At 41.9% G+C, this 14,884-nt stretch overlaps 1 protein-coding gene across 1 annotated transcript in view; it reads left to right on the top strand.

Moving 5' to 3' along the window:
* The window catches only part of APPL2 (adaptor protein, phosphotyrosine interacting with PH domain and leucine zipper 2), a 597,113-nt gene extending 586,203 nt beyond the window's left edge, over window positions 1-10,910 (top strand). Inside the window, exon 21 of the mRNA XM_086919274.1 lies at window positions 4,711-10,910. Coding sequence (XP_086775400.1) covers window positions 4,711-4,845 — 135 coding nt within the window. The 3' untranslated portion in view covers window positions 4,846-10,910. The remainder of the gene's footprint in view (window positions 1-4,710) is intronic.
* The last annotated feature ends 3,974 nt before the right edge of the window (window positions 10,911-14,884 follow it).

The following is a 14,884-nucleotide window of genomic DNA, read 5'->3' as shown; positions in this document are numbered from 1 at the left end:
GTAACCAGTGAGAAATTCAGACTAACGTACGGAAAGAGACCGTGGAAAGTCATCAGCGTGAAAGGCACTCGCATCATCGCCACCCGAGGTCGCAAAGTGGTGACCCGGAATGTGTCCCATTTCAAATTATTTCATCAGAGGGCGGAATCGGCCCCAACGGCGGAGTGTCTGGCATCGCAAGGGCCTGCGAGTCCAATAGCTGAGAATTTCCAGGAACCCAGCAACGACCCCCTGAAAACCACTGCTCTTGCCATGGCAGGCCAGGGCCCTGATGAGGCCGAGAGCTCCAGCACAGCCCAAGAGGTTCCGGAAGATGATCCTATCAGCCGCAGCCCAGTCCCCCCCGCCGGGGGCGAGGTCTCCAGAACCCGAGGGACTTCCACCTACAAGTTGCAAAGTAATCCAGCACCTTCCTGTCGCCTTCGAGACTACATCATGTAAGACTGTTCCAGTGTGTTATACATGTATTTTCTATTGTCTTATCTTACAGGCTAATCATGATCCTGAACTGGGCCGCAAACCCTCAAGGAACAGTATAGTCAGTTCAGAAACTGCCCGGATGTTTCAAATGCATGCCTGTTTGTTCTTTTTATATTTTAGGAGGAATGTTGTGTTCCAGTGGATGCTCGCCTGTGACGCAACAGGCGTGCAGCGTGAGTAACACGTGACCCGACTTTCATAAAGGGGGCCCCGCACGTACGCCGGCACTTAGCGGCGGCGCAGAGCCACAAAGACAACCCAGTGTCCGTGCCTTATTTATTGAGTGGCCAAGTGAGGGCCACAGTTACAGACCCAGGTGCCCCCTGAGAGTAGGCCCATTAGATTAAGCCCTCACCCGTCACTGGCCCCCGGCATCACAACAACTTGGAGCTCTAAACTGTGACTTGATCTTTATTTTGGCCATTTTGTTTGCCGGGAACGACTAACATATTTGTGAAACCCGTGTTGGTGGGACCTGTGGCGTCTAACGCATCATTTAACCCTATATGCGTGGGCACCTACCACAATAATGTATAGGATGAGTTTGTTCCGTTCCCGTTTTTAATTTGATATAAAACTCAAATCACTGCACACACTCTACTACACACTCTCTACTACAGTCACTACTCTCTACTACACACTCTCTACTACAGTCATTACTCTCTACTACACACTCTCTACTACACACTCTACTACAGTCTCTACTCTCTACTACACACACTCTACTACAGTCACTTCTCGCTACTACACCCACTCTACTCTCCACTACACACTCTCTACTACAGTCACTGCTCTCTACTACACACTCTACTACACACTCTCTACTACAGTCACTACTCTCTACTACACACTCTAATACACACTCTACTCTTTACTACACACTCTACTACACTCTCCTACACACTCTCTACTAGACACTCTCTACTACAGTCACTACTCTCTACTACACACTACTACACACTCTCTACTACAGTCACTACTCTATACTACACACTCTCTACTACACACACTCTACTACAGTCACTACTCTATACTACACACTCTACTACACACTCTCTACACACTCTACTACAGTCACTACTCTCTACTACACACTGTACTACACACTCTCTACTACACATTATCTACTAGAGTCACTACTCTCTACTACACTTTCTACTACACACTCTACTACACACACTCTACTACACACACTCTACTACACACTATCTACTACACAATCTCTACTACACACTCTCTACTACACACTCTCTGCTACACACTCCCTACTCTCTACTACACACTCACTACTCTCTACTACACTCTACTACTTACTTACTACTCTCTCTCGACTACTCGCTCTCTACTACAGTCACTACTCTACTACAGTCACTACTCTACTACAGTCACTACTCTACTACACTCTCTACTACACACTCACTACTCTACTACGCACTCACTACTCTCTACTACGCACTCACTACTCTCTACTACGCACTCACTACTCTCTACTACACACTCACCACACTCTACTACACACTCTACTACACACTCACTACTCTCTACTACACACTCTCTAGTACTCACTCTCTACTACAGTCACTACTCTACTAGACTCTCTACTACACACTCACTACTCTACTACACACTCACTACTCTCTACTACGCACTCTACTACACACTCACTACTCTCTACTACTCACTCTCTATTACTCACTGCTACTCACTCTACTACTCTCTCTACTACTCACTCTCTACTACTCATGACAATGCTATTTATTTATGTTTTCAAAACCAACACATAAACAAAACATTTGTCATTTACAATGCCAAAAGCGCTAATTTTAGCAAAGGCGAGACCGTTGCGTTGTAAATGCTTGTTGCTGAATAACTGCTGGCATATTCATAGGGAGTAATTCCATGAGAATATTTGGCTCACACAGTGTTAGGCTGCGGGTTACTTCTTTGTGCGTGACGAGGACTGTCCCATCACCATTAGTCTCGCTCAAGGAAATGTGTTAGAGCAGGTTCTGACTGTTTGCGTCTTGTGCCCTGCTCTTGATTTTTTGGGGTCTTTTTTTAGCTCCGACATGGAGTCCAACCCTAATCACATCACATCACTACCCTTGTCAGAAATTCTGATAGGTAGACTGCCATCGGTGATGGTATATCCACATTAGTGAGCCGTTTCAGCCTAACACCATGGCCCCACCATGATGGATTGGCCAATATTTTATAACCAGAGACATAACAAAGTCATTTGGAAGTGGTCCCTCAATCGGAAGGGGAGTGATATATGACAGGCTCTGCCGAATTTATAACGACTTAGTTACTTCCCTATTGCTACTCCCCCACAGTCTGGAGAGACAACATTGCCATCAAGAGTTTTAGTACAGAGGAGGCTTCTGTGAGGAAGGTAGCGCACGGCATAACTGCTTGGCCAGAACACAACATTCACTCAAATATGATGCATTCCTGGGTTCATGGTGTGAACTGAAATGCAGACAGGCAGCAGCAGGCTGCAGGGCCCTCATTCCTTCTTAATGAACCATATGGATGCATCCCTTGATTTCATCTCTGCAGCTCAATCAATGCATTCATCCCTAAAGGTATCTCACGCTTCACTTGGCTGATAAATTCTGACTTAGAGTTTTTCGAAATTTATTTGATGCGATAGTTAATGCCCATGTTAAGTTTTGCTTGAAAATTGGTGACAACCCATTCTGTAACTCTTTAGATTCTGGTAGATTTGACATGCTGAAATTTAATAAAGGGCGCTCTCCGTTGCAGTAAACTTTTGACTATATTTTACTTGCAACCCCTGCACACATCGGCGTTTGATTAAGCATCACAGTTTACTTGGGCACCCGTAATCAGGCCCTTTGATGGCCAGGTGTTCTGACGGCACAGACGCGCATTTTGATGGTTTCATCATTGGAATGCAAGAAACCCCTTTTGTTTTTTAATACTTCCTTTGACAGCACACATTGGTGGACCTAGATCTTTTCTGATAAAATCCATTTTCTTTTTGACTTCCATGACTTTCATTTTGTTTTCATTGTTTTTTGCCTATATCTTGTCTTGTGTATATTCTGCTCAGTGCTGCGGAAGGGTGAGGGCGAAAAAGTGTTTGTGGAACAAATCCGAGTTTTGATGCTACTCATTTGGTTGGCTTTTTGTTTCATGTGTAGCATGTGAAGTAGTGAGCCATACACGTTTGACTGCTGAAGAGCGGTGAGCTCTGTCTTTTCCCAGTTCCACGCTGGGCAAAAGTTTTGTTCTACTTCCTTTTCGGGAAGAAAAAGACTCCTTCACTGACATGTCCAAGTTTTTATTTTTCGCTTGTGTGGGTAGCAACTTTTCTCTTATTTCAATATGTTCCCTAACATATAGCTGAAATCTTTAAGTACTGACTGTTAATTCTATTGAGAAGGATTACTGTCTGAACTACGAGAATATTTAGTATTGGTGGCCCTGCCTTTTCCCAAGAAAGAGCAACGAATTGGATTTGCACATACTCTCTCTCCGTCTGCTGGACATTCTTAAGGAAGTGTGCTATTGGCTTCTCAAATCTAACTTTGGATCACTAAGAAAAATTATAACAAGCATTGGCATAGTCAATAGGTCTCACCTTTGGGACTTTATAAGTGTTTACCATTGCAACTGTTGATGTTGTTGCACCAAGGATATTGTGCTGCATAACTAAATACTTATAAGGTCCCAAAAGCGAGACCTATTGGCTATGCCAATGCTTGTTTATTTTTTGTACTGGAAGTGATCCATCAGTACATGATATATGCTGGACATCACTATGGTGCAAAGCAGCATGAGGTGTAAGGCAGTCTAAAAGAGCACTAGTGCTAAGGAAGAGAGCGGTGGTAGATGTGTAGCTGTCCTGCTCTCTCCTCCTAGTGCATTGACATTGGTTGCTGTGTTGTGTTGTGCTATAAATCAGTACATCTTCCCCTACATCTGGGAACTTCCATTCCAGGCGTATTGAGACCGTTTGGTAACAATGGTAGAACATGTGTTAAACCCAGGATCTATAAAATAAATACATTGCTATTCATGATAAGTGCCTGCATTCTTCATGTCTTGACGCACCTAGTGCCAGGCAGTCCTTAAAAGAATGCATCATTTTTATGTCACAAATTCAACAATGAATTACGCAGACGAGAGGGTTCAGGCAAGCTTGCTCTGCCTTCGTATTGTATGTCTTATTATAATAACCACAAGCCCTTTTTATTTCAGAATCCTGATGCTTTAGCTCAGTTGATGATGTCCATTCCACTTACAAATGATGGGAAATTCATGCTGCTCAATAATCACGTGGAAGACAAAGACAGCGCCAATGAAGGAGCGGACGCAGTCGAGTCCGAAGCATAGCATTTGTCGCTTATGCCTTAATATTGGACTTTGTGTGTTTACACGATTTTGGGAGTGTTGGTAGTACTTTCTTTCAGATATCTACATGCATAGAACGTTTGAAGTGAATTACATTGTAGTTAATTTACTTCTCTGTGCACATCTGTTAGAGTCTATCATAACTACCTTTAAAAAAAGGGCTTGTGACCTGAACCAAATCATTACGTTTTCTAGTTTGATATAGTTAAATATTTTCCAATTGAGAGACTGTCCAGTTTGTTAGGGGTTCTAGAGGGATGTGTGCCTATCCACCATCACTTCGTCCAGTCTGAGAGATGTCCTGTCTGTATGCTCATCATTACTGTATTGTCTTCTGGGGGTTTTATTTCGGTTGCAAGCCACATAAAGCCTTTGCGGTCAAAGTGAAGTCTGTTAATGTTTTTTTTTGTGCCATGTGATTTGTTACTGACTTTAATACATCTACACTTGGACATGCACTTTTCTGCCTCCATAAAACGGTTTTGTCATCACATTTCCTTATTGTCGCTTTTATGAGATCAACCGCACTTCATTTGATATTCCACAAACAAGTTTGTGATCCAGTCGGCACAAAATAAAACAATCCAACAAAGTGAAGGATTCGAGGGGAAACTTCCAGCTTGACTTTCCATGCCTGTTTCCCACAACCTATATTCTGATGGCTTTGTCCCAGGAAATTAGGTACTGTTCTTAGAGGTATCTACACAATTGTGGTTGTGCTTTGTGTGTGCGGACTTTAATAAATGACTCCAATGTGCATACCGACAAAGAAGTTCAGCGAAGACTTTAAAGATATTCACCTAGTCTTCATAGTGTGCCATTCTTCTGGTTTCTTCACTTATCTTCACAGCTTTGTGTCCTACATTTGAAACGTTTTTAGCCATGTTTGCCTCTGGAAAAACGTATTGCACTTGCTGGGAAAACCCAGAGTTATGACGCTGAGGGTAAAAGTAGAAGGGCACCCAGTATGAGTTTCAAATTCCAACAAATGTTTCTTGCTGCTTGAATGTTACAATACACAACCTGAGCCTCAGCTATGGGCTCTGCGCACCGATTACTAATTCTGGCAACTATACATTGTCCTGCCCTATCTAGAGCGTCATAGATTTGCTTGGAAGTCTGCCAGATGGACTTTGTCCCCAAACATTCTATATATATGTTTTTCTTACTACCACAAGCACTTTCAACTCGACTGAAGCAGTAGGCTGATTTGTGGAGCTAACAATGCAAATATGTGGTTTTCTGGTTTGAATGGATCGCTGTTTAATTTGAGCCGACCCTGACCTTTATGTTCCAAATCTCTTCGTACCACATGGTTCCACGATATCTGTATCATATATCTGGTTATTTCAGACTGTTTGCTTCAGGGTATTTTTCCAGGGCTCCATCTTTAGGAGTATTTCTTACCGGTCAGATTAATATAAAGTTCTCTAACCTGCCACCATTTTGCTTTTTTCTTTAACCTCCATAGTATGTTTATAATTCCTTGACATTGCCTCCTAAGTTACTGGCCAAATTGTTAGAGCCGCCAGTCCCATATACTTTTGAAATTCCTTAAGAGAATGTATTCGATTTAAATCAGTCTCTTTTTTTGAATTTACCAATGCAAGTCACTTAATCCAGCTCAAAAGTTCAAAGTATCACTTGTAGAACCAAAGTCAAATACCCTGTTCAATGTCTGCAGTAATATTAGAACTGGACTTGTTAACCGTTTGTACTTTAAATATGGGTGTAAATGCGAATTATTTTTTAATGAGTTTCATTAGTGCGTAGAATTTTCAAAGTGTGATGCACAAAACAAAATGCACTGATTCTGCTGGTAGAGTTTACAAGCTATAGATGAAGACGTTTCTTACTTTTGGTAACACCCATTGTGGTGGATACTCTATCTAACCGCAGATTTCACACATTTAGAATATTTCCCAGGCACCAGACTGGATCCAGATATTTTTTCAGCAGTGCTTCTGTGCACCACTAAATGGTTTTATGGGGCTCTGCTTTAACCGAGTTTTGACCATGAAAATGATGAAGCAGAGCCACACATAGGTGCCACCCTTGCAAGCTGACACCCATTTCTTGCTTGACTCCACCCTTACTCCCAGACACTAAGGGCCATATGTATCAACATCCAGATTTGCAAATCTTAAATAGCGATTTTTTTTGAAATTGCTATTAATGATTTGCAAATTTGTATGTATGTAGAAATTCACATTTTTTTGCGATTTCTTAAAATTCCTTATTTGCGATTCGCAAATTGCGAATCGCAATTAAGGAATAATTTCCCATTCATTACTATGGGCCAGAAGTCCCATAGGAATGAATGGGAAGGAATTCTCAATTTGCGATTCGCAATTTGAGAATCGCAATTTGAGAATTATTTCAATTGTGCAGGGGTGTCCAAAGGACACCCTGTTGCACCCCTGAAATTAGCATGGGTGCACATGTGGCGCACATACATGCCCTAAGGGCATGTATGTGCTTCACATTGCACTTTGAAAAATGCAAAAAAGTGCATTTCTCAAGGAATTAGCAAATTACCACCAACTTGAAGTTGGTGGTAATTTGCGATTCCTTAAGGCCAATTTGCATTTTTTTTAATGCTTCTTACATTGCATTTAAGGAATCACAAAATTTGCGATTCCTTAAATGAAATTGCAAAATATGGAATCACAAATTTTGCGATTCCTTATTTTGCACTCAATTTTGCTACACACATACCAGTTAGCGAAAATGAGTTCGCAAATGCCAAAATTCTGCGAATTTCGCCGTTTGCGAACACATTTGAGCTTCATACATATGGCCCTAGGCACAAAACAATTGGAGGTACCTGTATGCAGATCTCTAATTTGGGAACTTTAAAGAGGGTAAAAATTAACCAATTCAAAGTGCCGGAATGGGAGGGCAGTGAAGAATCTTCAGTGTGAGTATCCATAAGAAAGAGTATTACCAAAGTTAAGTAACTTGTTCTTCTGATGGATACTACAGATTCCTCACTTTAAGAATGGATACTGAAGAAGTATCTTCTCAAGGTGGGAGGTCTGTGGACTGGGCTTAGGCTAAAGAAATACACATACTACTATTCATGGTGCTCCTTCAAAAATGTGATTTTTAGAGACCAGGATAAGATCCGATGATGAAGCATGCCACTATTAAAGTGGATGAGGGTTCTTAAAAAAGAAATAACTATTTCTGGAGCAGACGGTGATCAGCCCAAAAGGCCTGACATAAGCCAAAGATAACATAAAGAACTATATATTCGAACAGTTTGACTTAGCTGTATTGCATACTGCACACCAGTATACAAATTTGTCCCTGCTACTGTGTAAATATGTTTTGTAGAAGGACATCTGATTGGCAGGATGATATCCACAACCTCATGAGGTAGATCGAACTGCCACCGCTCAATTTCCACGCATGTAGGTGCAGATTACAAAAGCTTGGGTGCAGACTCCGGCCCTGCTCCTGTAACAGAAGATCCTCCCAAAGCCATAGTCTGATTGGAGGACAAATGCTCATGCCCAGAGGTGTTGGATACCACACTCTTCTCACTCAATAAAGATCAACTAGGATGACTTAAGCCTAGTCATTCCTAAGCTTAAAAACTTTTGGCAGGAGAGGCATTTTGGATGTAATGGTCTGCCACCCTGGAAGAAATTGTGTGATCACTGCCTCTCACAGTCTGGCTGTGCACTGCTTTGCTAGCCATTTCTCAGGGCCTAAGACGTAGACCACATTAACTGACTTTGCTGCCAAGCTAGTAGAAAATAACATCCATTTCTCGAACACTTCACTCCTTTTCAACTCCATATCAGGAGGAGGAGTTGTCGGTCTGGAATGCTTCAAGGTTGACTTTGCAGGTGGAAGCTTGGACCACCAAACTCCCAGGAATCAGGTGCTGAGTAGGATAGTCTGGGTCACCCAGTGCTGGTCTGTGGCACTTAGCCAACTACCTGTTCACTGGTGGGCAAGAGCAAGGGTCATGAACATTACCCATAAGGGTGCCAGTCAGGCCTTCATTAAAGGAAGCAAGTGTTTGGATGAGGCTTGGCCAGGGTCCAAACCTCAGTAAGTACATTTGTTTTGACTACAACTGAAGGCAGCTGTGTTAGTGGAGGTATCCAGCCCAGTGGCCTCCTGCAATCCAATATAGATATCATTATAGTGGTGGAGGGTAAATCATCACTATTCTCATTATCAGGTTCATCAGAATCTGAGTCAAAAAGGTGATGAAGCCTCTGAGGAAGGCCTTGTGGAAGAGAAATGATTTTGCATGAGTCTGAAAGTACAGGAAACCGGTGCGCTGGCGTGAAGTCCAGCACGCAACCTTGGTTGGGGTCAAAGTGGATCACGGTTGGACACTGGAGATGGCAAAAGCTCAACCTCCGGCGACCCTTTGATTGACATAGTAGGGAAATAACCAGCACATTTCTTAGAGCTGGAATAGAAGTAAACACCAAAGTCATTTCCGATCCTGAGGCAGGTTTGAGGGGCAGAGACACAGTGCTGAGAATGAATCCGCTAGTGGTAACCCAACTGGAGTCCACTGTGGATCCTCAGGGTTCAAAGGGACACCAGAGGGAGCTAGAAGAGTGCCAAAATACACAGCATGGCCTCCTTAAAAGTCTTACTCTGGATGTATATGGACCATTTGAAGAATCAGCTTACGGTTGGGAGCAAGATTGGTAGGCACCTTCCCACCCTCCCACCTTCTCTTTGGAAAGAGAGTGGTGGGTTGGGATTGAGTCTCGGTTTGCCTTTTAAGCTTCTTCTTTGATTTAATTTTGGACTTGCCAGACGACCTCAACCACAAAAGGGACCTTTTATGGGAGTGGTCTTAAGAGCACAAATTAATCAGAGCCCTTGATTTGGAGTGGGACAAGGTCCATGACTTTTTTCGGTGTGCGGAAACATACAGCTGGTCTTCATGTTCCCCGATCACCTTTGAGTGCATGAGAGCGCTTTCTTCTGCAACTTGGAGTCATGGAAGAGACAGAAAAAAACAGAGGCACACCTTGAGTGGGTCAATCTCTGGCATTTGTTTCTGGCAGTCACTGCACAGTTTGAACCCTTATTCTTTGTTGGGGACCTTGACCCCTTGCTCAATGGAAAAGCATTTTGGAAGGAATTTGTAAACTGAAAAGGGCACAGAGCACTGAAACTGCGTTCGAAAGTGCAGATAAAAAGGAATGGACTTCAACATGCAGGGGTAGTGCCCATATGTGACACTGCTCCATCATTTCCTGAGTGGAATGAGGTTGACTCAGAGCCAAGCAATACCAACTAAGGGCGTGTAGGTCCACTGCTGTAGGGATTTTTGGATCCAGTCCGGCACCGGGGGAACAGTATGAAGGTGAGGAAACTGGGGATAAAGATATCTATCAGAAACTATGCTATAATAAAGTGAAAACATCTGATCAGTGATGGAGGACTGAAATATATGCATTGTAGTATACCTGGAAATTTCTAATTGTAAACTTCCAAGCCACCAAATAATGATTGCCTTATTGTTTAGTATGAGGGAGTGATAGCACCACATTACCTACTTAATGCACCAGAACAACATCTGCAGGCAACCTCATGCTCCAGGATGGTTGTCAGGAATTGCTTAGATTAATATAATTTTTCAGGGGTTCTTTTTATATTGCTGATTTTACATGCTTTCTCTGAATCGGTGCCTAACTATGTAGCCACTAAACTGCTCATTTGCATCCAGTAATTCAAGGCTCATCTACGTTCTACCCCTGATCCAGGGATGCCTCATGCTTGGGGTAAAAGCAAGAAAAATAATGTTGGAAAAAGTACAAAATGGTCCATTACTTTATAGATGATTTTTTGTTTCACAGAGGGAATTTGTTAAGACAGCTTTTCGAGGCTTGTGAAATAGTTGCAATTTAATGTTGAAATCATTATAAACCTTACATTCCAAAGGTAAAATCGACATCAAGTATTTCAATTGTGCAATAGAGTTGCATTATATGGATAGCCCTTTTGCAAATGACTTAATAAAGGCTGCAACACCTAATTTTCATTAAAGAATCTTCAGAGTAGTAATGGTCTACTTGTACTACTTTGTATGTGTTTCTTAGTGTGGTGGGTTATCTCATGAGTGGTCTGTGACCCAGTGCCTGGGGAGTGAGAACTGTGGTTTGAGGCAAACAAGGTATGAGAAGACTGTGTCCGATTACAGAGTTCGATGATGTTGGTAATTTCATATTTCTTGTTTACATATTTAATATGTTTTTCAATTATCATATAGTTTTTTATGATCTTTATTTTTGGAGTAAATAGTTTTAACTGAAAGTTGCATCAATGCCCTCCAAATTAAGTCTGGTGGCAGGCTTGCACTAGTCAGGCATCACCGGTTGGCTTCATGTCTAAGTTCTTCATAGACCAGCAGAGATTCAGAAAGCACTACAGGAAGTAGCTAATGTAAAAACCCAATTGTTGATATGTATCATGCATACCCCTTTTAAATGTCTTCAACAGACGAAGTTGGAAGTACATTATCTCACAGTGTTGAACTTGTCCAACTCCTAACTATCCACTCTGTAGCCCAGTCTTGTAGATGAATTTATCTTACACTTCTCCTCCCTCCAAGTTCAACAGTCAGTGTTTGGAAGATAAAATATAGCTTACCTTTTTCGTGTACCTTTGAGTTAAGACATTAGCAATCCTTTTTCAAAAAATATATTGCGTGTTAGATGGAAATTATAGCAGCATATCCATTATTATTTTTAACTAGAATTTCTAGACTTGACGTCCAGTCTTTGTATGAACTACATCCACTTCTCTTTTAAGATACATATCATATTTTCTTAAACATATTTTTAAAACCTAATTGTTGGTCTTGGCCATTTCTGCAGGGCCCACCTCAAACTTTCTGCCTCCATTTTTGTTGAATTCGTTTTTGTTGGCCTTCGGACTCTTTGCTCTTTACCATGACTGCTAACCAGAGCTAAGGTGCTTGTGCTCTCGCCTTAAAACATGTTAGATTGACTTAACCCCAGAGTGGGCCTGCAGCACTGAATGTGCCTTCCATTTAAGTAGCACTTCACACACTGCCATTGCAGCCTGCATGTGTCCGTTTTAAACCGCCATGTTGCCTTGGCAAAGTATACCTTTTGCCAGGCTCAAATCTACCTTTTGTAATACATATGTCATTTCTAGGGTGGGCCCTGGATATCCCAGAGGGCTCGGTACAGTTTATTGAAAAGGTTGGACATGTACTATTGATAGTGAAAAACTCTTAAATTTGTTTTTCACTACTGCAAGGCCTAACCTCTCCCATAAGATAACCTTGGAGTTAGGGTATTACATTTTTATAACTGCAATTTCCCTATGGGAACAGGTGAGCATGGTTGGCGTCTGGAATGACAGTTTAAAATCCTAACTTATGGTGAAGTCAGTTTTTAAATTGCAATTCTGAAAATGCCACTTTTAGAAAGTTGCTAAAAGAACAATTGATGGACAGAATGCAGAACAATCTCATACATTCACCCCAGTACAGAGATCTGGGCTTAAATCCATCGTTTTTGTGCTCACCATGCCATTCCAATTTGGACCCAGCCATGTGCAAATCAGTCTTTACCCTACCACCAATGGGAACTGTCCAGCACAAACTCCTAGGGCAGGAACTCCCTGGACTGGAAAGAAGCATCCTAGGACCGGTTTCGGAGTTTCATGACTCATCAGCCAGGATAGCTTGACTCCAGTGGCATGGAGAGCACGGGACCAACCTCTGGGCATAACCATCCCATGTGGGGTGACAAATGCAAAAAGAACAGTTGATGGACAGAATGCAAAACAATGTCATACATTCACCCCAGTACAGACATCTGGGCCTAAGTCCATCGTTTTTTTGCTAATTTTATCAACCTCAGAAGGATGAAAGGCTGAGTGGGATTTGAACCTGCGACAATGAGGTCAAACATAGGTCCTTAAGTGGACGCATTAGTCCCCCTAAGCCACCAGACGCGATACAATAAAGAGCCGTATAATTGAGTGTTAGTGCAAGACGTTTGCATAAAAGGGAACCCTCTTTTCAGATGATTCCTCCTAGATAGCTTAGGTGTAACTGGATGGGCCATCACTGGCAGGATGGGAGGGAGGAGCTGGGCACAGAACTACTTACACTTGAATAGGCTGTGTTCTGCCTCCATAGAAAGGGCTGCATATTCCCTCAGTGTTCATATGTATTCACAATATAGATCACTTGACAGTAATTCAAGTAATATCATTGACAACTAGGCTGAATATCTAATATAATAGTTGCAACCCAAGTGGAGTCATGCCAACAATGGCATTGGCATGCAGCAGGTTGATATCTGCGGCTTAAGCACCAATTGAAGTGGCTTATAGTTTAGCTTATAGGACCTAATGGTCCCTTTTTCATTCCCTTGTTGGCAAGAATCCACTTGGGCTGCAACAATTGTATCCGATATTCAGACTAGTTGTAGATGATATTATTTGAATTACTGTCAAGTGATCTATATACCTATAAATTATACCATTGCTGGGACCCAATACGAATCCGCATTATGATGTCTCTGATTGGCTGAGATACATCTGAATTTATATCTGCCCTGAAGAAGTCCTTCTAATGGATGAAACACATTGGCTGTCATCTGTTTATACTGGAAACTTTATTATAAAGAGAAATGGAAACAGAGAAAATATAAAAAAGCCAAGAATCATAATTAGGATGTTTGATTTTTGTTGTGGTGCATCTCTACATTTTCATTGCAGTTTGTAACAATTGTTTTGGGGGGTTTATGCACCCAGGCACTGCTGCTTGTAGTGTCTGCACACATTTGTCATTATTCATGTTTAAAGATACCAGTTGGAACTACGGGTCAGGTCCAGTCTACGTTTTGTCCACTGACTTTGCTTTATTTTGTTTTCTGCATACCACTGTAGCTAGTCTGGAAACAGGGCACCCGTGCACTTCCCAGGCATGCCTCTAGAAGCTTCTCTTCCCTTCAAATGCACAACTGTGTATAACTACTGGAACTCAGACACCAACTCTTCAGTACACTTCTGGACCTGTGGCTACTCTGCTGGAGTGCTTCTCTACAGGTACTGCTGCCCTGTTATGCTGACCTCCTGCCCTCCTGCCCTCTTAACTGAGGAGTGAGGACTGGATCTGCAATTTCATCTTGAATCCAGGACCATGGAGTGACTCCAAGGGCTAGTCTGCTGGCTCATGATCTGAGCCTCAGGGACCTAAAAGGCTCCCCAACATCCTGAACGAGCTACAGCAAGCTCTTTTATATTATTGAATTGAAGCTGAGTTCCTTTACAAGATCAGATGACTTGGACGATTCTCAGAACACCCTTTTAAGTGATGGTGTGAGGTGTATAAATCCTTATGATATGTAATTGAACTTCCACTCAACCCTCTTAAATGCTGGGCATGTTGCGAGTTCTATGTAAAAGGGTTTCTCATTGCAGATATATTTCATAAATGTGGAGAATGTACTGCAAAAAAAAATGTGCAACTTATGATTTAGTACAAGTGTATTGCAAACTTTATGATGTAAGTCACCACCAAAGATGGCTTCTGGATTTCTAATGTAGTTAAAATACAGAATGTTTCCAGCACTCACCTAGTGAATTTCAACAGTGCAATAAATATTCATATTGCCATATGTATGGCCTAATCAACAAATGGTTGTAAATTTTCAGGGAAAGAAAAATGAACCTAAGTTGAATGCATACTTTTACTTGTATCTGTTTCCAGCATAGCGGTAACAAGTATTCTGTAATATGTAAGTTCGAGACATATACATGGCTTACTAGCTTTGCTTTATGATATGGATATTTTAATATCTGAATAGCCTAAGGACTTGAGGTCCTATTTATAATTTTTTTTTTTACATAACGCAGCATGCTCTGTGAAAGGGAGAGGGCAGGAATGCTCCGTATCTAACACAATATGGGACATTCCTGCTCTCCATTTGCCTGGGCGCACTTGTGACTGCCTAGTGCAAGGGTACCTGTGTTGCAGGCAGGACCGTTTTTT

The sequence above is a fragment of the Lissotriton vulgaris genome, chromosome 1_1 (assembly GCF_964263255.1).
Source record: "Lissotriton vulgaris chromosome 1_1, aLisVul1.2, whole genome shotgun sequence".
NCBI lineage: Eukaryota > Metazoa > Chordata > Amphibia > Caudata > Salamandridae > Lissotriton > Lissotriton vulgaris.
This window is presented reverse-complemented; position numbering and strand designations above follow the sequence as displayed.